General features: G+C 38.2%; 1 protein-coding gene across 3 annotated transcripts in view; it reads left to right on the forward strand.

The window, feature by feature from the left end:
- Window positions 1–23286, forward strand: part of LOC126976155 (mitogen-activated protein kinase kinase kinase kinase 5) — a 52910-nt gene extending 29624 nt beyond the window's left edge. For 2 of the 3 annotated variants that reach the window (XM_050824371.1, XM_050824372.1), the window contains 12 exons: window positions 1900–1938; window positions 2775–3613; window positions 4296–4420; window positions 4953–5034; window positions 5726–5848; window positions 6404–6547; window positions 7809–7933; window positions 12721–12853; window positions 14761–14879; window positions 15490–15622; window positions 17000–17126; window positions 17940–23286. In XM_050824371.1, the coding sequence (XP_050680328.1) occupies window positions 1900–1938; window positions 2775–3613; window positions 4296–4420; window positions 4953–5034; window positions 5726–5848; window positions 6404–6547; window positions 7809–7933; window positions 12721–12853; window positions 14761–14879; window positions 15490–15622; window positions 17000–17126; window positions 17940–18039 (2089 nt within the window). In that variant the 3' untranslated portion in view covers window positions 18040–23286. The remainder of the gene's footprint in view (window positions 1–1899; window positions 1939–2774; window positions 3614–4295; window positions 4421–4952; window positions 5035–5725; window positions 5849–6403; window positions 6548–7808; window positions 7934–12720; window positions 12854–14760; window positions 14880–15489; window positions 15623–16999; window positions 17127–17939) is intronic. The other variant, XM_050824373.1, reaches the window with a different exon arrangement.
- The last annotated feature ends 1520 nt before the right edge of the window (window positions 23287–24806 follow it).

A 24806-nucleotide genomic window follows, 5' to 3' on the forward strand; every position in this document is an offset into this window, starting at 1 on the left:
TAGCTGTTTCTCATTAAAACACGGATAAAACTACATTTTTTAGAATTGAAACCTAGCTAGATCGATTTGTCGCTACCGAAATCCCCTATATACTAAATAATATGAAAATCGTTGGAGCCGTTTCCGAGATTCAGATTATATATATACAAGAATTGCTCGTTTAATGATATAATATTAGTATACACTGGCCTGCAAAAGTAAGTATCACACTTTTCAAATATTTTTTTTTCTTAACTATAGAAGGTAGAGATTTAAAATTAAAGACGTTTTGTTGCAAATTTTATAGGCTTTAATTCTTAGAAACTAAAATTATACATTAGTAACATTTTTAACTTAAAAAAGATAAAACAATGAAAATAGACATTTTTAGTTTAATGTAAAAAAAATCAACTAAAATGTATTACATGTTATTTAATTTTTAATAACTGGTATTGCCTCCTCGAGCTCTGATTACAGCTTCGAGCCGGTTTGGCATACTGAACACTAGGTTTCGGAGCCGATGTTGGGGAATATTCTCCCATTCTTCTACCAGGGCCTGCTTTAGTGCCCTGAGGGTAGTAGGTGGTCTGCGATTTCTACTTAGCCTCCCAAGCTCATCCCAGGCGTGTTCAATCGGGTTGAGATCAGGACTTCTTGATGGCCAAGCCATCACGCTGATACCGACCTCCTGAATATACTCTTGTACGATATGAGCCGTGTGTGGCCGGGCATTATCATGCATCAGCATCGATCCATCACCCATATTTGCCTAATACGGCCCTGCATACTCATTGAGAATCTCTTGAGCATATCTTTGCAGTGAGGGTGCCATTTTCTATGGCTACTAGCTCTGTGCGACCTTCTGAAGATATGCCAGCCCAAACATGTACACTGCCTCCACCGTATTAGACTCTTTCTGAGATGCAGGCTTGAAGGTATCGCTCACCAGGTCGCCTGTAAACACTTCGCCTTCCATCAGAAGTGTAAAGGGAGAATCGAGACTCATCTGCAAACAAAATTCTTGACCATTCTTCTTCATCCCACTGCATGTGTTCACGGGCGTATCGTAGTCTCGCTACTCGATGCTGTCTCTCGAGTTTTGGGCCACTCGCTGGTCTTCGGGGTTTCAAATTTGCTTCAGCAAGTCTTCTCACTGTACTGTCACTAATGTAGTCCCTCCGGGTCTGAAGTAGCTGTTGCTGGACTTCAACTGCATTTTGGTGGCGATTTCTTAATACAGTGGAAATAATATAACGATCTTCTCGGGCACTGGTACACCTGAGTCTGCCATTACAAGGTCTCCTCAGATGGTGTCCAGTCTCTTCGTACCTCCGCTTTACCTTCTGGACGTTTCGTACCGTCACACCCACCATTCTTGCAGTACGACGCATACTGATGCCTAGTTCCAGAAAAGCCATGATCCTAGCACATTCTTCAACTGAAAGAGGCATGATTAGTAAATGTTATGTGCTTTTTAGCATACATTTTTAAAACAAGACCCATCAATCTTGAAAAAAATTTAAAACAGAAAGAAAAATGTGAATGGTAAAATTGTAATTCGGAAACGTCAATTTTGAAAAAGAAATGGTTTTGTTTTTGAAGTTTTTTTTCAGCCAATTCTTAAAAGGTTACCCACTATAAAGTTTTTATGTACAAAATTAAATTCTCTTTGGAGTCCTTTTTATTTCGAAAGTATATCTTGTGAACTTAAAACGTTATCCCAATTTTAAAAGTGTGATACTTACTTTTGAAGGCCAGTGTAGATAATGTTAAGAATTGCCAAACGCCATGCCAGTCTCATAAATATAAACACTCACTACACTACTGTAATTATCAAAGGTATGTCATTGTAAACACCAATTTGTCAATGCCCCTTAGTGCTTGTGATCCACGTTTTGTAAGCTGTGTTTCTTGTTTTAGGAGCCTCTTGCAATATATTGACGAAGAGTTAATGCTCAGGTAAACGACAACGCATGAGAACGGCTGAAATTTTGATACTTTTTTGTGGGTTTGCGGTAGATTTGATCGTGTGTTGCCAGATTCTAAATCAGATCTACTAAATTAGTAGCTTTTGAATTTTGATTTTCTCTCCAAAAGTTGTGATTTAAATGACACCAAAAATAAATGTCAAGTAATTAATTTAGAAAATATGAATGTTATAACTTTAATTTCTTTTAAAATCTTCATACTATTTCACTTTTTTATTCAATTGATTATTCTAAGTAAAAAATTGTTTCTGTTGGATTACTCCCTATTTTTTGACAATTTATATTAAGTATCAGATTGCTTATACTATTTTGATAAAGATATATAGTTCCGAAATCTGCCAGCACATGTTTTTTCGTATACTTACTGTATGGGTATAATTAGAATATTAAATATTAGGTACGCTTTGTTAGTTTGTATGTTTGTGTAGTTTTTTTAATGTATTTTTGTTAAAATAATAAATATTGAATGTAGAATTTAATAGTATTGTAATATGTTTTAAGGAATGTAGAGTTTTATTTATTTTGGTATCATTTATATTTGTTTATTTATATTGTTAGATTGTAGCATGGTGTATAGTAATAATGCCTTGCATGCGTTGTTGTAATTCCATTTAATGTTTCTAGTACTTGTTCGTATGATTTCGTTTTTTTTTTTGTTATTTAATCACCATTCACCACTTGTTATATTTATTGCTTGTCAAGACGTGTCTAACATATACCCCGCCTTGCTAACAGCATTGCATCAACCCAGCGAACTCCTCTCATGTCCATAGTCTACCAATTTGGTAATAATGTTTTACTTTACAGGGCAACACTACCTCTAACAGCGGATACGGCGGCGATGGCGCAAGCTGGCAACTCATCGCTATCCATCCACGATCATCACCTGTCGCAATGTATACAATTAAAGCAGAACTATTTGAATAATTCCACCACAAACGTATACCAGAGCTTAACGAACTTCCAATCGCCGATGGCAGTTTCTACGGTGTCGATAGATGACCCGCTATGTAGGAGGATGGGTGATAACGATATAATGTACGCGGACCAGTTAGAAGCTGATATTTCGGAAGCGCCGAAAACGCGAAATTTTAACTGCGAGTGTGGACTTTGTCCTAAACCGGAATCCAAAGACGTGAATACTTTGAGTGATCTGCAGAGGTCTGTGGCGCAGTGCTCTTGTGACGCCTGCCACTCAAACGGGGACATTCTGAACTACTACAGACAATGTCCAAACCAGAGCCAAGATTCGGGCATCGTGTACTGTGATACTTGTAAGAAACAAAAGATATCTGTATCGAATTTTCGCGCGCTGCAAATCGCCAACCGCCTGCAGATCTCCGACGCCGAGAAACCGAACGGGACTGACGAGGAACTGTGCAGGCGGATTGACAGGAGTCTGGATATGGGAGAGTATGAGCACAGGAAGCGGCACAACAGGCACCACTCTGACTCCACCGGGATAGACCTGAGCCAGTTCTGTCAGTGTGAGATCGATAAGCGGAAGACGTCGTCTGTGGACGAAATATTCAAGATGGCGGACGATGGGAGCTCGAAGCAGGAGGACGAAGAGGAGGTGAAAGCTAGTCAAAGGCAGAGGAGTCTGTCGGACAGTCAGAGGGATAAGGCGAAATTGGACGCAGAGGGTGAGTTACTTTTTTGTGCATATGAAAACCTTTATTTATAGGGCCGCCTTAGGTAGTATTTAGTCTTATTTTAACTTCACACGTGTTCTTTCTCTACGTGTTCCTGAAAAATTGACACACGGACAATAATGTGTTGCTAAAGATCTCTCTTAGTTTAGACTGCTTGAAGGCTGCTTGACATTCGGAAAACTTCAGAGTTATCATTGTGTTCACAGTGTTGTCAGCGAAATAGTCAACATTTTGCATATTCTTGGTTTATTCTCAGGAATAACTTTGTACCAAGTTTATTTGTAAGGTCACAAATATTTCATAAAGATTTGTGGAATGTCATACGGCAACGTAATGCTGTTGTGGTTATAGTTAATATAGTTTTTTGAATGAGATGGGAAGCATTATACAGTATATTGGTACCAGGCGATCATAGTTGAAGAAGAGATTATCTTATGTGTGACGCGAGTATACCTTAATATATTCTGACGTCATTCGCTCGACTTCTTACTATATAGACACCTGGAGAACATAAGTATGGTAGCGATGATAGTAATATCTTTCATAACGGTTAAAATCATGTGTCTTCATATGCAGCTTAGAGGTTCATGCACAATGCAGGTTTTACTTCTGACATGTGTACTCTGTACGCACGCATTTTTTTCTATAGTTTATTAATTATTGCATCTGTTAGGTAGCAGTACGCCCCCGGTGCCACCGCGTAGGTCTCGCGCGAGGCGTGTCAGGAGCCCTGTCCGACCGGCGCCCAACGGACTGCCGCCCACTCCGAAGGTGCACATGGGAGCGTGTTTCTCTAAGGTACTTTACTGCTACTCTGGTCTGGTGTAGGGTGTAGTGTACCCCAGTGGCAGGGACAGATACAGAAGTCAAATATTTGAATGAAGAATTGCTATTTTATGAACCTCTTTTTAATGTTCCTATTATGTCTATTGTCAGCCCAACGAAACTCTCTAAGAAAATAGCGTTTCACTCGATTTTATGAAATGATTGATTGACAGATGATGGCTATAATGTTGTGAAAAACGGAGATAGCCGAAATCTACTACGTTATAAGCAACTGTTCGCTTTCAAACTTAGCCGGATTATACCTCGTCACCAAATGACGGCACGTGCACGTTTCATACTAAACTAAATATCGATTTTTACAACACTTATGTATTTATAGTATTAGTTAATCTTTTGTGAGGAAAACTGAGAACAAATACGGAACGAGAGTTGATGATACTCTCGTGATGAGATGGTTCTTCTTAAAATTTGTTTTGCTCTGTTGTGCCACTTTTAATTAAAATCTTATCGGACCTTTTTATGACGATTTTATTCCACTCGGCAGGTATTCAACGGATGTCCACTAAGGATAAACTGCACCGCTTCCTGGATACATCCGGACACCAGGGATCAACACGTCCTCATCGGTGAGATGTTATTATCATATTTAACAATTAGATTCTATAGTTTTGCAGTACCTGCAAAACTATAGAATCTGGAAATAATTTGGATATGGATATATCCAAATTATTTCCACGGAAAACCTGTTGTGTTTGTCCCTTTGAAATGGCCACTATGAAAAGATTTCTTTGAACACCAATGATATGTATCTCAAATGAAAGAGTTACTGAAAACTGCGCTGAGCGATTGTCGTGTTTAAATTATGGTTGTCGCTTATTTCACCGTATAAATTATAATGTTTATGTACGTGCAAGAGATTGCTATAAATATATTGGCCGTACATGGTCATAATATGAATATCTTTGATATTTTCCTTTAGAGATTCTCGTGGGCTCATTTGGTATATGGCACAGCTCTCTTTTAAAGTATGATGATATTATTAACTTCCGCTGCACTACCCCATAGTATAATGCCATACAACATAACGCTATGACAATAGCTAAAATAGACAATTCTTGCTATATCAGTAAGGTAATTGATGCGCCCTACCCATTACTATGAAATGCCGCTCAGGATTATTGAAAACCCCAAAAATTCTGAGCAGCGCTACACTTTACTGCTTCACGGCAGAACTAGGCGCCGTTGTGGTTGGTACACATAATGTATATATAATCTCCCACTGGTAAGCTAATAAAGCGGTGTTGCATGTTTTGTTAGGTGCGGAGGAAGGCATATACACCCTCAACTTGAACGAGCTGCACGAGACCGCTATGGATCAGCTGTGTCCTCGGCGAACCATCTGGATGCATGTCATCAAAGACGTGCTAATGTCACTCTCGGGTAGGTAATTGTATGACTGCCTTACCACTACAAACTTCTACGCAACCATAGCTACTTTTTTCCTTAGTGCGTTGTACGTTCAGTAAATATGGAGGAAACCTTCTACGTCCTTCCAGAAGGATTGTTCAATAATATTTCCACGAGCGCAATGTGTGCTAAATAACTCCCTTGCCGCGCCTCATAATATAACATATATTATTACAATGTTCATATAGATTTATAGATTGATTTTTCTAAATGTTTTTGAAGTGAAAACCTCTTTAGCATCGTTGTGATTTGAAATTCTATGAAACGTAAAAGTGACAGTAAAAACAGACAGACACATAAATTCATAAGATGGGAGAGAATGATATAGGAAGCATTATTCAGTGTTTTGGTACCAGGCGATCATAGTTGAAGAAGAGGTGTCTTTATGTATGATGCGAGAATACCTTAATATATTCTGTCGTCTTGCGCATGACGTATTACTACATAGACACCAGGAGAACATAAATATGGTAGCGGTTTATTGCAAAAATCCTAAATTCGCCCTTTTGAATCCACAAAATTTTTCAGGTAAAACGCCATCACTGTACAGGCACGAGCTCCTGGCGTTGACCGGTAGCGGTAAATCCGGTGGCGGCAGGTCGTTGAGGGTGCTGCCACCGAGACTCCTGCCACGGAGGTTCGCTCCTTCCACGAGAGTGGTGGACACCAGAGGTAGGACTAACGAACATAGACAATGGCCGCTTTATTTATATTAATTATTTCTTCTTGGGCACTTTACATGTGAGCTGCGATATAGCACCTAGGTTTTTTTTTTATTTTTGACTTTCTTCTTTTCCTGTAATAATATTTAATTCAGTATTCTATAATATAATAAGCTCAATATAAATTGTTTATTGTTATTTGTTTATGAAGATAAATAAGGGAACCTCTTTTATTTCCTTTAATTTATGAAAAAGGAAGAACTAAATTAAATTAATTACTAATTAACTAAAATAATATTGTGATAAGTATTAAACGAGCTTTAAATTAGAAATTAAAAAAAATGCAAATGCCCGTAAACTATCTCAATACCTATGTAGTCCGTGGTCAAAGGTAATGTTGTCTCTCTTATGCACAGCTGTGAAAACAGTGTTGATATCATAGATTTATCAGACACCTTTTGGATTACAGAACTAAGCCGATATGCAATATTTATGTAATCTTTACTTGTTAGGTTTTAGGTTTACTTAATTGTTTTATTCTAAATGATTACTGTAGTTCATGGAAGTGTAATACCAAATAAATCACAGGATAACGATGGTTGACTTTATTCAACTTTGAGTTTGCACATGCCTTTCAATTTCTACTTTGTACATAATTAAAAGGTTGACGATATTTTGAGTTTGAATGTTTTAGGCAATTTACTTAAAATTTGTGCATACTAGGTTATTTCATATTGAGTTAAAACATACCAGGTTGTATTGTAGGTCATTTCTACTTTAATTTTTTACATATAAGGCTTACATCATTTCATATAGAATTTGTACATGCCAGGTTGTATATACAACATACATATATACATACTCTCGCCTTGTTCCCGCCGGGGTAGGCACAGGCCAAAGACAATAGAGTGCCACTTGCTTCTATCCTTACAAACCTCACGCGCTTCCTCTATATTCATTACTCTTTTCATACATGCTTTCCGGTTGCGGGTGCTTCGGATCTTTTCTTTTCTCAAAACGTCCCCAATTTGGTCGACGAATGTTCCACGAGGTCTCCACACTTGCCTTATATATTTGATAAGTCATTCTTTCTTCACTCGTTCGCTCCACGCGTTCTTGTATATCCAAGGTTGACATGATTTCAGTTTGAGTATGTACAAGCCAAGTTTAAGACTAGTTGTACTTTGTTTATATGATGATGTCGTGATTTCACTTTTGGATTCTGTTGATGCGAGGTAGTCGTTATTCAACTGTGAGTCTGTCCATGGCAGGTTGCACGGTTTGCGCGGTGGCTCGCAACCCGTACAACGGCTACAAGTACCTTTGCGGCGCCACGCCCGCCGGCCTGTTCCTCATGCAGTGGTACGACCCACTCCGGAAGTTCATGCTGCTCAAGGTAATTCATTATATGTACACACATTTTGTTCGGGTGTTTACATTAATTAATTATAGTTGAGTATTGTTCAGTTGAAATAAATTATAGTTGAATATTGTTCCGTTGGTTTACGCGTAGGTTAAGTTACGAATACAATAATAATAGTGTGATAGTCAGTCACGCGCAACGGTCGTGCGCGGTCATGTATTTTATTAGTTGGTACGTGTGTGACTGTATACGTGCCTACCGATAAATTTTATTGTTAAAAAAAATGACGAGTCTTTGCAGTAGCTGTAAAGTAATAATAAATGAGTTATTAGCTTACATTCAGTGTAAACGGTGCCTTATGGATGAAGTTGGTCTTATTCAAGTTTGTTTATCGGGTTTCAAGGAATCCGATATCGAAAGTGCAAAGTTAGTTCTCCTTGAGGCTACCAAACAGAGGATAACCAGGAAAAGAGAGGGGGATCAAAAGAAGACGCTGAAAGAGATCGTGAGGATCCTTAAGGAAACAGATCCTGAAGATCTGCCCATCTTTGTGGCGAAGGACCTGCACCGACTTCCCCCTGTGACATTTGATCACGTTGATGCCACAGCGTTACTAAAGGATCTGTTGATTTTGAAACAAGACGTGAACACTATTAAAACCAACTACGTGACGTCATCTGATTTGGACGAGTTTAAAACCCAATTTAAATCGAATAATCTAAACGAAAACCAGAAGTTGAGGGTAGACGAAAAATTATCTACGAGGCCGCCGCCGGAGATATCGAAACCGGTCGGAGTTACAACGCCCGCTACCCCCGCCCCTCCGTCAAGCCGCTACCCCGCCCCGCTGTCACCGCCGTCATCGCCACATCATAGCGCTCGCGAAGGCCGTGTCCGCCAAAACTCCACGGCCGCCGCCTCTGCTATGCTACCCAAGAGTGGTAAACAAAAGGATAAAAGGCAAATTACTCTTATTACTAGTAGCCCCAACTCCGAAAGCCTAACGAGCTTTTTTGACACAGAAGGCGGTTTCAAGACCGTTATTAACAAGAAAAGACACAGGAAAAAATAAACCTAAGAACAAGACACTTACTATATCGCAGGGATCTATAAAAAGAGTTGGGACAGCAGTTTTAGCATCGAGCAATATTAAGGTGGCGCCACGACTGTCATACATCTACGCGTCCAGGTTCGATTCCCAAACCACCGACAATAATATTACTGATTTTCTACTAGAAAACAACGTTGAGCCTGTAAGGGTTGAAAAGTTGATTCAATTCAAAAAGTCTGACTTCTCATCGTTCAAAATCACAGTAAATAAGTCGGAAGAAAATACCTTATTGTCAGCTGATATTTGGCCAGTAGGTATAGAGTTCAGGCTATTCCAATTTGGACCTAAACGCTATTACCGCTCGATCTTTTGTTCCGCTAATCAGCCCTCTACACTGATAGGCGTTGAGAATACAGCCGTAAACAAAAATGACTAGTGTAAAAATGTAAAAATCTCATTCAATTGCCGATCGGTCAAACGTTCCTGCCAGCATATTCGTGATCTATGTAGTGAATATCAGGTTATCGCGATACAGGAGCACTGGCTCCTACCTGATGATCTTGACTTCCTGAACACTATTGATGACAAGTTTGGAGCGTATGGTGTGTCCGCGGTCGATACGACGAGTGGTGTTCTCAAGGGTCGACCCTACGGAGGCATCGCCATACTATGGAGAAACGATATTTTCCCTACAGTCAACCATATCGACTGTGGTAACCCACGTGTGGCAGCAGTCCGTTTAGAACTCGCGCGTCGCAGTATCATAGTGGTCTCAGTGTACATGCCCACAGAGGCCGCGGACAACCTACCTATGTTTACCGAATGCTTAGGAGTAATTAGTGCAGTGATCGCGTCACATGATGACGTAGAAAGTGTCATATGTCTCGGGGATTTTAATGGTGATGTGTCACATAAAAATAGCTTATTTGGTCGTGAATTAGTTGCCTAATGCGAGGAGGGAGACTGGACTTGTGCGGATGTGAGTACACTAGGTGTTACGTCAGGTACATACACGTACCTCAGCGACGCGCATGGCACGACTAGCTGGATCGACCATGTCGTAGTAACGAGTGCTGCCCTGCGCGCGCTCAGGGGCGTGCGTGTACTCAATAATGTATATTGGTCGGATCATTTTCCTTTAGCTGTTGAATTCGATTTTGACGTAATTGTACCAAAAAGTGTTATTTTAAATAAAATACATGTTAATAAAATTCAATGGGGATATAGGACCTCAGACCAGCAGTGTAATTATACCGAATTATGTAGTCAATATCTAGATAACTATAAATATAATAACTTACCGTGTTATGGTACTTGTTGTAACATGCGTGATCACCACCAGTATATAGATTCGTTATATGCTAGCATGATTGAATGTATGACTAGGGCTGCCACTGACACCTACACAGGAGGAACAAAAACCAGGAAAAAGACAGTGGTGGGCTGGAATCGACATGTGAGGGAGTCCCATGCCAAGGCCAGACAGTCATTTCTGATTTGGAATCGGCATGGACGTCCTTCTCATGGAGATATTTATGAAGAAATGGCTAATTCTAGAAAAACATTTAAGCAAAAATTAAAATGGTGCCAATCCAATCAGGACAAAATTAAAATGGACATAATTGCAACCTTTAGACGAAATAATGACTTTGGAAAATTTTGGAAGGAAACGAATAAATTAAAGCCTAAATGTAGTACTCCTGTGTCGGTGGGTGGTTTACACCACCATAAAGATATAGCAAACTTATTTGTAAATACATTCCGTGTAGACTGCCCCTTAATCGGCGCATGCCCTACCGCTGAGTCACACCCCGGTGGCGACGCGGGCGCGGGCGACTCGTGCACGCTACACGTGTCAGTTGACGAAGTGGCGCGGTGCGTGCGTGACATGCAGCGTGGCAAGTCCCCGGGCCACGACCACCTCAGTGTGGAGCATGTGCTATACGGTGGCCCGAGGCTCTTTGAGATAATGGCTACATTATACAATTCATGTATCGATCATAGCTATCTCCCTGTAAATATGATGAAAACGAATGTAATACCGATCGTTAAAAACAGAGATGGTGACGTCTCCGACCCTAAAAACTACCGCCCTATTTCTCTCACAACAATATTTTCAAAAATTTTTGAGAGATTGTTAATATCCCACTTAAATTGCAATATCAAATTACACTGCGGTCAGTTTGGTTTTCGTAGCGGTTTATCAACAGACTTAGCCATTTTTGCCTTAAAAAGTACTGTTAACTATTATCTCACTCGGGAAACATCCGTATATGGATGTTTCCTGGATCTGAGCAAAGCATTCGATACTATTAATTACAATATTTTGTGGAATAAACTGCGAGCTACCAAAGTACCTAGCAGGATAGTGGATTTGTTACAGTTTTGGTATACAAACCAAATTAACCAAGTAAAATGGCAAATTAATTTTTCCGATACCTATCGGTTAAATTGCGGCGTTAGGCAGGGTGGTCTGACGTCACCGATTCTATTTAACATCTATGTAAATGAACTGATCGGGGAACTGAGCAGTGCTAGGGCAGGCTGCCAGATTGGAGGCGTCAGCGTTAACAATCTGAGCTACGCTGATGACATGGCTCTGCTCAGTCCCACGGTCTGCGGCTTGCGTAGCCTTATTGTCATTTGTGAAAAAAATGCGGAAAAACATGGATTATTGTATAATGTGTCTAAAACTAAAGTTATGATATTTAAATTCAAAAAAGGTCCAGAAAATGTACTGCCTATAAAACTATGTGGCTCCGAACTGCAATATGTGACTAAGTTTAAATATCTAGGACATGTACTAAGTGAGACGATGAAAGATAATGAGGACCTAGAGAGACAGAGACGGTCACTGGCAGCAAAAAGCAATATGCTGGCTAGGCGTTTCGCCCGCTGTTCCCGACAAGTAAAGGTCACCCTGTTCAAAGCCTACTGCCAGGCACTCTACACCTCTCAGCTCTGGTACAATTACACCAAAGCCACCTTTGACGCTCTCAGAGTGCAATATAACAATGCGTTTCGGTCTCTACTGGGGTTGCCATGGAGGTGTAGCGCGTCGGGTATGTTTGCGATGCACAGGCTTGACGATTTTTATGCTGTAATGCGTAGGGCTACAGCGGGATTTCTGACGAGATTATATAATAATCGTAAAAATTGTATATTGAAAACGGTAAAACATTACCACCGAAATATACCAAAATTTTTTCTTATATAATAATGTTATTTTTAATATTTTTAATTTTCCATTTGTAATTTTAATTTATACTTTTTAATTCTAATTTATATAAATTTTCTTTTTACTTATTAATGTTATCTAATTAAGTAATGTTGTATACCTTTTTTAATGCAAAATTGGCTATGGATGATATAGATATAATCTGTCCGAAATATTTTTTTATTAACAACTTGTAATGTAATTAGTAATTGATATATCTTATGACTTCATGACGTTGCTAGCGACAACGTAACAGTTAATGCGTTAACAAAACCAATTGGTTTAAAAAACTATAACTGTTTTACAAGTTGTTGTTAAAACCAATAAAGAATTTTTATTATATTATTTATTTACAACTTCTGTCGAAAGAAAGGTCTGTGTAAATTAACTTAAATTTTCACTTCTAAACTTAAATTTTCACTTATTGTAATAGATTGTTTCACTAGGTTTCAGAAAATTCACTGAAATCAGCATAAATAACCATTATTTTGCTTTTGTTTGAAGACCCCTGCATTAACAGCTGATCAATGTAATAATATTGCTGACATACAGAACATAGAGTGCGTGCTGCCCTCTCCTCTGCTCACGTTCGAGCTGGTCATCACGCCGGAGCTGGAGTATCCTCTGCTGTGCGTGGGTGTCACCAGGAAACCAATGCGGCTAAACCTCATCAATATTAACTCAGGTGAGGGAACGTGATAAAAATGTTGCTATTGCCTAATATTAGAGTGATCACTGAAGGGGCTATAGGCACTGTTTTCACATTGAGTACCATGATGTGCCTTCTTGAAACTAACCTAGTTAGTAGAATATAATATTAACAATACATCTTCAAAATATATATTTATTTATTATAAGGAACATATATAACAATATATATACAATAGCACCCATAAACCACTTGGGTTTGTGTGGAGTGCCGTATGTTCTACATTGCGATTAACAACAAAACAATTAATGACAATAAAAAAAAACAAAATATACCTGATTCCTGCCGCACGCAATGCCGCAGGTTAGGATATCATCCCCACGCGGAAGACCCAGGTGTGTCTTAATATTATTTGTAGTGTTAAAATATAACGATAGATGACTCTGTCTGACAACTAGCTCGCGCTATCGTTTTTCTTTTTGTTATTAGTATAATGAAGACGAATCAATGTATTGTTAATCTCAGCGGATACTCCACAGGGAGTGCCGCTAATGCCTCTCTCTTCCCAAGAGAAGGTCGCCTTCGATGAAGGCTTAGAGGGCACCTGCCCAAAGCCAACTGCAGGTGGTGTTTAGTGGGTAGGCACTTAGGTTTTCACGTGAATCCCACATAACCAACGCAGACTTAGGCTGATGTGTGGCGGTCTTCCACAGTGCGGTTTTCAAGGAGCTTTCTTCCACTTACTACAAAGCTGTGGGATGAACTTCCTTGTGCGGTGTTTCCGGGACGATACGACATGGGTAACTTCTAATAAAGCGCGTACAGCTTCCTGAAAGGCCGGCATCGCTCCTGTGATTCCGCTGGTGTTGCAAGAGAATGTGGGCGATGGTGATCACTTAACATAAAAAACTGGTTAAAAATGTTCACTAGTTTAGGTTATGTTCTTCACGGACTAGTAAAAAAGAAGGACTCCGCGCCGTGGTATATGCAAGTGAAGCACTTTTATGCTAGTGTGTGTGAGGTTACGGGGTATACCAGTTACACAATTTTTTCTCCCTTAGATAATCATATATCCACAAATACTTTTATATTATTGTTTTTACACTTTTTCACAACGCACAACGGCATTTTTAAAATATTTTATTGCGACGCAAACTGATCTTCTCATGATTCTCATAAAGGCGGCCGATCGGCTTGTATTAGTGTAAGTGTATGCGTGCTATGTATTTAAACGTTTACCGGCTTGCTATGGTGCCTCGCTGTTATGTAAGGTGACAAGGAGTTCTTATTTTTTTACTCGTGTATCCGGACGAGTAAAAAAAGTACCTTAATTAAGTATGTATAACTAACATTAAATATACAACTGACATTAAACAGTCATAATATTAACCTTTTTAAATTTAAGCTCTAACTGATATGGAGTACTAACATATAAATGTCCCCAAGGCAAAATAATTAATGAGTTTTTAAAATTATTTTTATAAATCACCAGCGAACAGACGTTGTCCTGTAAACACGTCTTAAGTTTGAAAAATCAGTCCAGCCGTTAGGAGGAGTTCACTAACATGGGCACGAGTATTATATATGTGACTGAATTGACAATCTAAACATTTCTCAAATTCACTGGAACACACAAAAAAATCATCAAAATCGGTCCAGCCGTTTAGGAGGGAGTTCAATTGTGAATCCAATCAATAATCCTAGAATCCACTTGAATACACACAAAAAAATTCGTTCAAATCGTTCCAGCCGTTTAGGAGGAGTTCACTGTCAACACACGTATAGAAGAATTATATATTATATAAAGATGATCAAGTTGTTAGGTTCTCTATACGCTAATATATTTTAAGTCTTAGGTGCAGACTTAGTTTTATATCATTCATGCGTAAAGGTTGCACGGACCCATAAGAAAAATAATGCTTAATCATGTAAATTGTCATCAGGAGAGAGTTGGTTCCACTCGGACGAGTTGGAGATGAGGTCGGGCGGCTCCAGTACTGTGCTGCCGCGACCCGAGCGACTCCACACGCTGCGGGCTGTGCACCAGCTCAGCAAGGATGCAGTGAGTACAACCTGCACCAAGTAGATTGGGTATAGCTTAGATAATTTGTACGTCTACAAGGAGCCAGTGGGAGGCTCCTTCGCACAGGATGCCGGCTAGATTATGGGCGCCTTTGTCTGCCGTGAAGCAGTAATGTATAATACGCATACGCCGTAGCTAGTGAAATTACTGGGCAAATGAGACTTAATATCTTCTGTCTCAAGGTGACTAGCGCAATTGTAGGGCCGTTCAGAATTTTTGGGATTTTTCAAGAATCCTGAGCGGAACTGCATTGTAATGGGCAGGGCGTATCAATTACCATCAGCTGAACGTCCTGTTCGTCTGTCCCTTATTGTCATAAAAAAAGCTCAACGCATGAATAAAGTGATTCTGATTTGATTTAGACGGTAATATGTCGCTTTTGGGGCAGTAAAGTCCTCGAATAGCGAGCACGTTCCGGAAGACTTTTCGTAGTCCCCCGAAAGATGGACCGACGATCTGGTCAAGATCCCCGGAATAGGTTGGATGAGAGCAGCTCAGGACCGATTGCCCATGACGATCTTTGGGGGAGGCCTTTGATCCAGCTGTGGACGTCTTTCAGCTGAAGTGATGATGATGAATGTGTGCGCAGGTGTTGGTTTGTCACGAGAACATCGTGGACATCATCCCGGTGCTGCCGGCGCTGGAGGCCCGGCGTGCTGACGACCGCAAGCGTAGCAAACTGCTGCAGAGGATAGAGTTCGACTTCCAGATCGACAGCATATGTGAGTGTACTCCGTATATCCCCATTTTGTCCTATTCTGCAGATTTTTTTTTTCATTTTTTTCCGTTTACTTCGAAACTTATCTTTGATTCTAATAATGACAGTAATCAGCCTCTCTTTGTGTCCTAAAAGTATTCCTGCTAGCTCTGAGGTCACTATATTATGTCGCTGCTAAGGTTGCTAACTTTTATAAGAAGATACATAGGAGGTAAATAAAGAGTACGGACTACTAAAAAGAGTTTCATTTACTTTATATTTTTAAAAATTAACGTAACTCTAAAACCTTCACAAAGCAACATGACATTAGTGAAGACATGACATTAGTTAGTAAACTTCCGAATGCGGCTTGGGGAATTGGGGATACGAACATATTAACAGTAAATAGTCAATTTTTTTGGTTGAGATAATGGGTTTGCAATAATATAACATTACTGGCTAGGTAGATAGAGCCACAACCTGAGAGTTGAACAAGGCATACCAAGATTTACGAACCATATGTCACTCAAACGGTTGCCTCACTGGTAAGAGCGCTCGGACGGAACCCGAAATGTTGCGGGTTCGAGTCCCGCATAGTTCATAAATTATGATTAGAAATTTAATTTTGTATAGTTGTCATTCAAATTCAAATATTTTTATTCAAAATAGAATATAATATCTCTTTATTGAAAGTCAAAAACGAGCGCAAGAAACTTAGTGGGCTTCGTTTTTTTTTACTAAAATATGGTTACAATGTAAAATTGTACAATAAATCTCCATTCCCAGTCTGTGGTATCATTAAGAAAGTCATTTATGTTATATATATAACCTTTAATCGAATTTCGTAATACATTTGTTTTGAATGTTTTCTGGGATCTTGTTGTAAAAGCATATACATCGCCCCACAAAACACTTACTAACTGGACTAAGCCAAGTAGTAGGCTTTTTAAGTTTATTTTTGTTCCTGGTGTTTACATTACGGTTATGACAGTTTCTAGCAAATTCGCTTATGTGCCTATGTACATACATAACATTATCAAGAACATATGGAGAGGTAACAGTCAATGAATATTTGTGAAGTGTAAATATTATACAATCCACAAATTAGGATATCATCCTCACCGTCTGGATGTGTGGCGGTCCTCCACAGTGCGGTTTTCAAGGAGCTTTCTTCCTCGTACTACTAAGCTGTGGAATGAGCTTCCTTGTGGGGTATTTCCGGGACGATACGACATGGGTACCTTCAAAAAAAGCGCTTACACTTTCCTTAAAGGCCGGCAACGCTCTTGTGATTCCTCTGGTGTTGCAAGAGAATGTGGGCGGCGGTGATCACTTAACACCAGGTGACCCGTACGCTCGTTTGTCCTTCTACTCCAAAAAAAAAAAATGCTTTCTGTTGCAGTATGCCTCGCTGATTCGGTGCTGGCGTTCCACCGACACGGGGTTCAGGGTAGATCACTGCGGAACGCAGACGTGACGCAAGAGATCGTCGATCAGTCGCGACGCTACCGACTGCTGGGTCACGACAAGTGGGTGAACCTTTTAACCTTAGATCATTTACGGCCGTTCCCAATATACTATCTACAGATAGAGGTAAATTACTATCTTCTACTGTCAAGTATCTGTCAATAATCTGAAGATGTCCCAATATACCCGATAAGTCATTCTTATTGCCTTATTTTTCGACGCGTGAATTGCAATTTCCATACAAAATTCTATCGCCGGTAAGCTATACGTCCTCCCATTGACAGACAGCGTGTACGGATAAGGTGAGTAACCGTCGATAATTTTATTGGGACAGAACAGCCAAAGATTGTTACGATTTTTATCTCATGTAGGAGTTACAACCGGAGTTAGACTGAATATTGGGAATGGCCGTTATACGTCTAGATAGACTATGACAGCTCTGAAAAAGACCAACAAAAATTGAGTTTAGAGTTAACCTCTATTTTGAGCAATGCACGCACACTAACACAAAGTGTCATATAAATCGGGAGTGTAAGACGTAGCTTATCACGCACACAAAATGTGTGGCCTGTTTTTATCGTTAGCAACAGACTATCTAGACGTATAAATCATTTAAGCTTTTAACAATTATTTGTTATACACATAATTATTTTTTGTTATTTGCTCCTTTGGCTGGTCATTAACGCTTAAAAGTTGTCGCTTGCGGTGGTGTCGTGGAACGGGTCGTTCCCTCTTCTAAAATTTGGCGAGAGAAGCAATGGCTTGTCCATGTGTCATGCACATAAAAGGGGTGCTTCTTGGGGTCAGTGGTCGATCTTGTCCATAACGAAATTGTTAGTAATAAAAAACTTAACGTTACATAATTTTCCTTTCAGAGTCGTCGTTTTGGAATCCCACTCAGTTCACAGTAACACTCTGTCCGGTGAGGACGGAAATGATCTGTACATACTAGCTGGCCACGAGGCGTCCTACTAGTGTTCCCGTGGGAATCGCGGGAAATTTGCCAGTGTTATTTTTTAACCTCATTTGGATAACCATGTTTTATTTCAACAATAATTTAATACAAAGCGATTTTCCCGCTGAAAACGTATTTTGGCGGATGGTTTCTGTGTGTGGAAATTGCGTTTCGTATTATCATAAGTGAAAACCTCTTTAACGCCGTTGTGATTTGAAACTAGATGAAACGAAAAAGCGACACTAAATAGAGACAAACATAATGTGCATATAGCCAGCAAAAGAATGTGATATGATGTAAACTTTTGCCAGTTATGTCTAGTGAAATAAAAAATATCAAGTCTGATTTAAAAAAAATAACTTTGTAGTTAAAAATAATATAATAATTAAATTCTATGATTATCCCACTTCTGACGCTGTATTTGTCTCACACTTCTGCCGTTTAATTATGCGAAGGTATTAATTTTACCGCGCTACCTGGGTTTTGACCCAACAGGTCAATTTCATGTTTCGAAATATACATACGACTTTTCGCATTTTCCTTCAATAGATCCGAAAAACTGAAAAAAAATTAAACCATCGAATAAAACCGACTAATGTCGTCACGATTGAACACTGCCCTAATCCATTCCGTGTGTGATTGAAAGCAATATGTAATAGACATTTTATGGTATTAATTGTAATGTTATAATTAAAAGTCATTTATCGCTATCTTCATATTATTGTAGCAGACCTGTGCTCTATAATCTATGTTAGCACATTAGCGCACACTTAAAAAGAAGATGAAATCCATTATTTTAGTATTTTAGTAGTTCTATTGTTATCTATAACCATTAGTGTCGAGTACAATTAATAGTTGCGTTAGTAGATTGTGATCAAGTGTGATTCAATAAAAAAGCTGAGAAAGGGAGTACATCCATTTATTTGCCAATAACCATCAAGTACCCTTCAATCGACCCGTGATCATGACGCTTGAAACAACGTCGTTATATCAAGAAATTGATAATATTAATAATCTGTTGTAAGTGATAATATTGTCTGAAAAGTCAAAAGACAATAGATACTTAAACACACATTGTTCATGGGGGGCAATACTGACACAATACTCATTTCTGCTCCTGAACTTAGCGATGAACTTATGTTTGATTCTGGTTTGATGGGTGTGGGCACCGCTGTTATTATAGACAGATGAGATATTCAATCTTAAATTGACGGGGAAGAACGATGTGGTCTCTAGACTGAATGCGCAGAAGGAAAAAATTGAATTTAATTGGTGTTGAGCATACTTGGAGACCGTACACTCAACGTTCGTGCGCGTTAATATCACGATAACAATCACAGCTAAAGATCCGTAGCGGTATACAATGCACTCCTTTGCATAGTATGCCAGCTAGACAGGCACCACTTTTTTATTCCTACCCTCAGGGAGTAGTGTAAACACTATGTTTGCTTCGATTTGAAGGACATAACAGATAGTACTGTGCTATTGTGCCTTAACATCTTATGCCTCAACCTTATGAGCGCAATCGAGGTGCCGCAGAATTTTTGATTTTCTTTACGAATCCTGAACGACACTGCATAGTAGGGGGCGGGGCTTAGCTTATTTGGTCAATATCACTTCTTACTAAAAAAATAACCGCTGGTAGCATTTAGTACACTGGTGCATTTATAATGCCGCAGCAAAGTATCAAATTTGTTATCAGTAATTTAAGGCAGGTGTGCGAGTATCCTAAGCGAGCCAGGTATGACAAACCTTAAAATTAAACTAACACGTTTTAACAATGTATTACTAGTCCCACCTGGGTCTTGAATTTAGGTCCGTAAATTAAAAGTAAATAGGTGTTTTCTCGATTTTTGATATGTAGACGCTTTCCTTTATAATATTACATAGGTATGTGATAACTTCATAATTTTTAGTACATGAACGTTGTTTGATGTTAGTTTTTCACGTTTGCACATTTTTACACAAGTCGCGGATTCGGTACGGTATACGCAGATTTGTAAAATATTTAAGCGGCCAAATACGAGAGTCCTGAGTATAATATATAACACGAAGTTTTTTAAATATGAATTTAATAAAAAACACTATTTTTATTTGCACGGCGGCCATTTTATAATTTGCGGTCTTGGCTTTTATTATTAGCTGTATTGGCAATAGTCAAAATATTCCCAAATTTCAGCTGTTTAACTTGTGGTTTCTGATAAACAACATACAAACAAAGCGGGCGTATCTGTGACCTTTTAACCCAAATACATCTATTATACTATATGCTCAGTGCAATCAATTCAGTGACAATTGAGGTGAGCGGGCGCGGATACAAAACGCTCATTGGCCAGGTAAAAAACAACATATCGTTAGCAATCCCTAGTGGCTTCTGTCTATTTATAGATCTTCCTACCTGTTTTAGACGTCTATGTGCTGTAAAGCCGTTGGTGCGTACTTATGGAGACGTCCATAAAATAATTCTGTTTGGACTATTTATCACCACTATTGTGTCATACCACATTGTCTGTTGATGAAGATTTTCAACCAGTGTGTGTATCTAGTGATGACTTACGGTACGCAGACGTGGTCGCTAATTATGGGCCTGATGAGAAAGCTCACGGTCGATCATAGGGCAATGGAGAAGGAAAATGCTCGGAGTTTCCCTACGAGATCGAATCAGAAATGAGGAGATCCGTAGGAGAATCAAAATCACCGACATAGCCCAAATGTTTGCGAAATTAAAGTGGCAGTGGCCAGGGCACATAGTTCGACGGACAGATGGCCGGTGGGGCAGTAAAGTCCTCGAATGGCGACCACTTACCGGAAGACGCAGTGTTGGTAGCTTTGGTTAGGTAGGTTGACCGACTATTTGGTCAAGATCGCCGGTTATACATTGGATGAGGGTGATCGCCGTGGAGATCTTTTGGGGAGGCGTTTGTCCAGCAGTGGACGTCTTCCGGCTGATGATGATGATTGTGTCATAATTTCTCTAATATATGCCCTTAAAAATTCTCTGTGTCACTTATTTTGTGTAAGCTTCGTCTATGAGAACCATCACGAATCGAATCTAAGTCGAATCACTTCTGTCTAAATGTAAGTTTTTGTTCATAATCGTTTGAACTACGATTCAACGTGAAATGTGATTTAATATTGTTAAATAATGAACTAAAAAGACAACCAATTTATTATGTTATTATAATTAGTTGAGGCGGGGATTACGTTTGTGTTGGTTGGCGGTCACGATTAATTTATCTTCAGTTTTTATTCTCCTTGAAGTACATACACATATGTGTATTTAACATTTAATGCACAAATTAATATAATTATTTAAAAACATAGGACGAATACATTGAATATGTCATATAAATAATCTATTCGATTAACCGCGCACTATAATAAAAGTTTATTATTGTACTATATGTTGTCTTTCGTTTTGTTGAAACGTAATCTTATCAATAGAAAGCCAAACGCATTCCCCATCCATTATAGTTTATAGAAGTATAATGGTATTGATTTGTAAATATATAAAATTCCAATTAATAATAGTCAATTGTATAGTAGAATAGTGTATTTAATTTTTGTAAAAACCGCCAATGGAATGAACAGTCTGTTTGTTTTACTCTTTGTCTATGTGAATAGCCGCCATATTGGCTTTGTAGCTGTCAAAATACCAAGTGGTGTTTTAAAAGTATCTAGTACCGGGTTTAGGTCTTAGTTTTTCCCTGTTTTAATGCAGGATTACGTGATATGAGTAATTTGCATGTATTTTCATTTACAAATAGCTTATTTCTGTTATACTTGTATTTTTCGTTTTATTTATTGATGGCGTATTTTTATAGCACGCTTAGATATAAATCTACATTATAATAATTATTGGTTTATTAAACTTGGATATTCTTTATCTAGATAGTTCAACAAGCTCTCTTAATCACTATTTTTTTATTTTTTATCTGTATAAATAGCCTAGACATAACGATTCCTTGACGATAATCTATATTAATTCACATACGCGAAAATTTGGCACAGTTTAATAAATTTGTTTAGGTTTGGGATAAATTTAAAGGTGTTGTTTGCCTATTTAGCTTACTTGCTCCTTGACGGAGGTACCTACCATAGACAAAGAATTGATCAATGCTTTGTCTAAGTTGAAACTGGCGAGGTTGGCATTAGAGAAATAATAGTTTAATTATTTAATTTACCTACTTTTATGAAATATCGCTTAAAATCCAGCTAATTGATTGTAGCAGTAATGCACTTTTCACAAAAACTATGTTCTTAATTAATAAAAAAAATCTATGAAACTTAAAGTTATAAATAAATAAAGAATATTTAAGTTTGATTTAATGACTAGTGTCTTAACATGAAATTCACTAAACACTTCTTTGGTTGTATTATTGCATATATTTAAGTATTATTCAAATCATGGAGTATTTAACCAACTGCGGACGGGACGATATTGACAGCGAAAAGGTTTCGTTGTATATGTAAATAGTCTAGTTTGAATTTTCACTCATTGAGCTTATTTTGTTGTGATTTAGTATTTGTGTGAATTACCTCATGTCAAAATTGAGAGTATGTTGTCACATACCGCGTCAGTAAGTGTAAGTTTGCACATAAATTGGGCGATTTGACGAGGTATTATTATGTTCATAGTATGTATATAATATATTAATACTATTATGATTTAATATCATAGAAGAATAAATCTAGATTTATTATGCTGTTAGATATATTACTTATAATGAAATTTTAAATCACTCGTTCGTTTTTTGCCACTCGCTTACTGTTGCTTGACAGGTGCTTATTGGCTCAATGAACGCTTAACTTTTAACGGTTAATGCATTATTACAAAATATGAAACCTGTACATATTTCAAAAGTACTTTAACGGATCACTTAGAAACGTCATTTCGACAGATTTTTAGCGACAAACGCGAGTTATGGCTTAGTTCAGTTATGTCATGTTATTTATGACATATTTTTTAGGTTTGCCTTACTTCTATCAAGAAGCATCCTTATATACTATTTTGTACAGTGCTTCATCCAAGCGATGTCTCTTTTGGTTAAATATTCTATGTATCAGATAACATTAGTGCTGTGTTGTCCAAAGGTCAATGAGCTAGGCTAAACTTACGTTTTTCGTATGACAAACTATATAAATACATTATCATACAGCATTGTGTATATTATTTAACTAATTTAAGGATATGATATTGTATTTAATGAAATTAACAAAGTGTAACTCGGAACCAGTTTTATTTAGTTAATAAAATTTTAATTTCAGCTTTTTGTTTTTATTTGCGTTATTGTTTGATTTCTTTAAAATGTGGTCTTTGTTTCGCTCGGGCTTTTGAAACTATAAGTGAACAATATTTTGCCAAATTACTGGGAGGGCGCTTCGCAAAAATTGATTTTCATTTCAAAACCGAATACCAATATCGTGCGTCTGCAGGTCCTTTCCAAGGCAATTGTGAATATTTCGAGGTCCGTCAGAATTGACAACTTCTTCTGCTAGATGTATTCTGACAAGTACGACAAACATCACATACGATAATGCATCTATCAGCACCTTATAGATCACAGCATCGGCTTCTGTTTGGTCAAATTAAATTATATCTATTTTCCGCAACTCTACTACTGTGCCCGTAATTATCTTGTTGGGGTCGCAACAATCCCCATCAAGTCATCCCACTTCTGATGTCACCGCGTAGAGTTGCAACCCTGCAGAGATCACTGTCGGTGACAACTCTATTGAACAAATGTCTGTTAAAAGGGCCCTGAACGGTTATTATGTGAATACTTCAACCTGGCTTTGGGCGTGTGAGTAGTTCCATTAACATACAAAGACAATAAATTGAATATCAAATACTTATTTGACTGTTAAGTTACCAGTTATTTTAAGGTGCAGATAATGTATTAATACCATGTCTTTTAACCTAATTACAAAATAAAAACTATATTAAGAACTAGATTGTTATGATGTGTTTCGTACTTCACGTTATGCAACTTATCATCGTTACATAAAATATTGCAATTACAAAATACGAATTGAATTGAATCAATCACTGAGTTATCATTATGTCGTCTAATACAAAGGAGTTAATTGAAAATTATTCTTTGTATCGATGAATTTACATTCGATAGCATTCGTTAATTCAAATATATTTTTTTAATTAAATTAAACCACCTTAGGCAGTGCCGGATCAAGCAAACGCGGGGCCTGTAGCAAATTCTTTCAGAGAGCCGTTGGTCTATATTAAAAATAGTCGGTTACCGAGTGTCTGACGTAGACTGTCTTAATTGTAAAAGTTTCACGTTTTGTGACTTCAATAAACCACATCTTAATAAAAAATTACGTTCAAGCAGAGAGGATTTAGAAAGAGATGGTTTAAATATGCGGGGCCCCCTTTCGCGCGGGGCCCGTAGCAATTGCTACTTTTACTACGTGGCTAATCCGGCACTGACCTCAGGCCAATCATGCCTCTTTATCGCTTATTACGCTCTCGCTTGCACACTCGGCTTAACCGGAAAAAGTCAGTGGTGTAACACAGTATGGTTTATTATATGTCTGGCGTGCTACACATAAAATATGTTCATGCTCTAGGTAAATCAAAATGGCCGATAGCCTGCGACTGAGAGGCTTTATTTTACTTTGAGTTGTATAAGTTTCACTTTCGAATAATCTGGAGACAAACGGCTGCCGACGTTAATTTAAATTATAAAAATAAAAATACCGCTCAAGGCCACACACCATTGTAAATGATATAGTTACTATGTACCTATTTCTTAATTAATTATTTTGT

This window comes from Leptidea sinapis, chromosome 39 (assembly GCF_905404315.1).
Source record: "Leptidea sinapis chromosome 39, ilLepSina1.1, whole genome shotgun sequence".
Classification (NCBI taxonomy): domain Eukaryota; kingdom Metazoa; phylum Arthropoda; class Insecta; order Lepidoptera; family Pieridae; genus Leptidea; species Leptidea sinapis.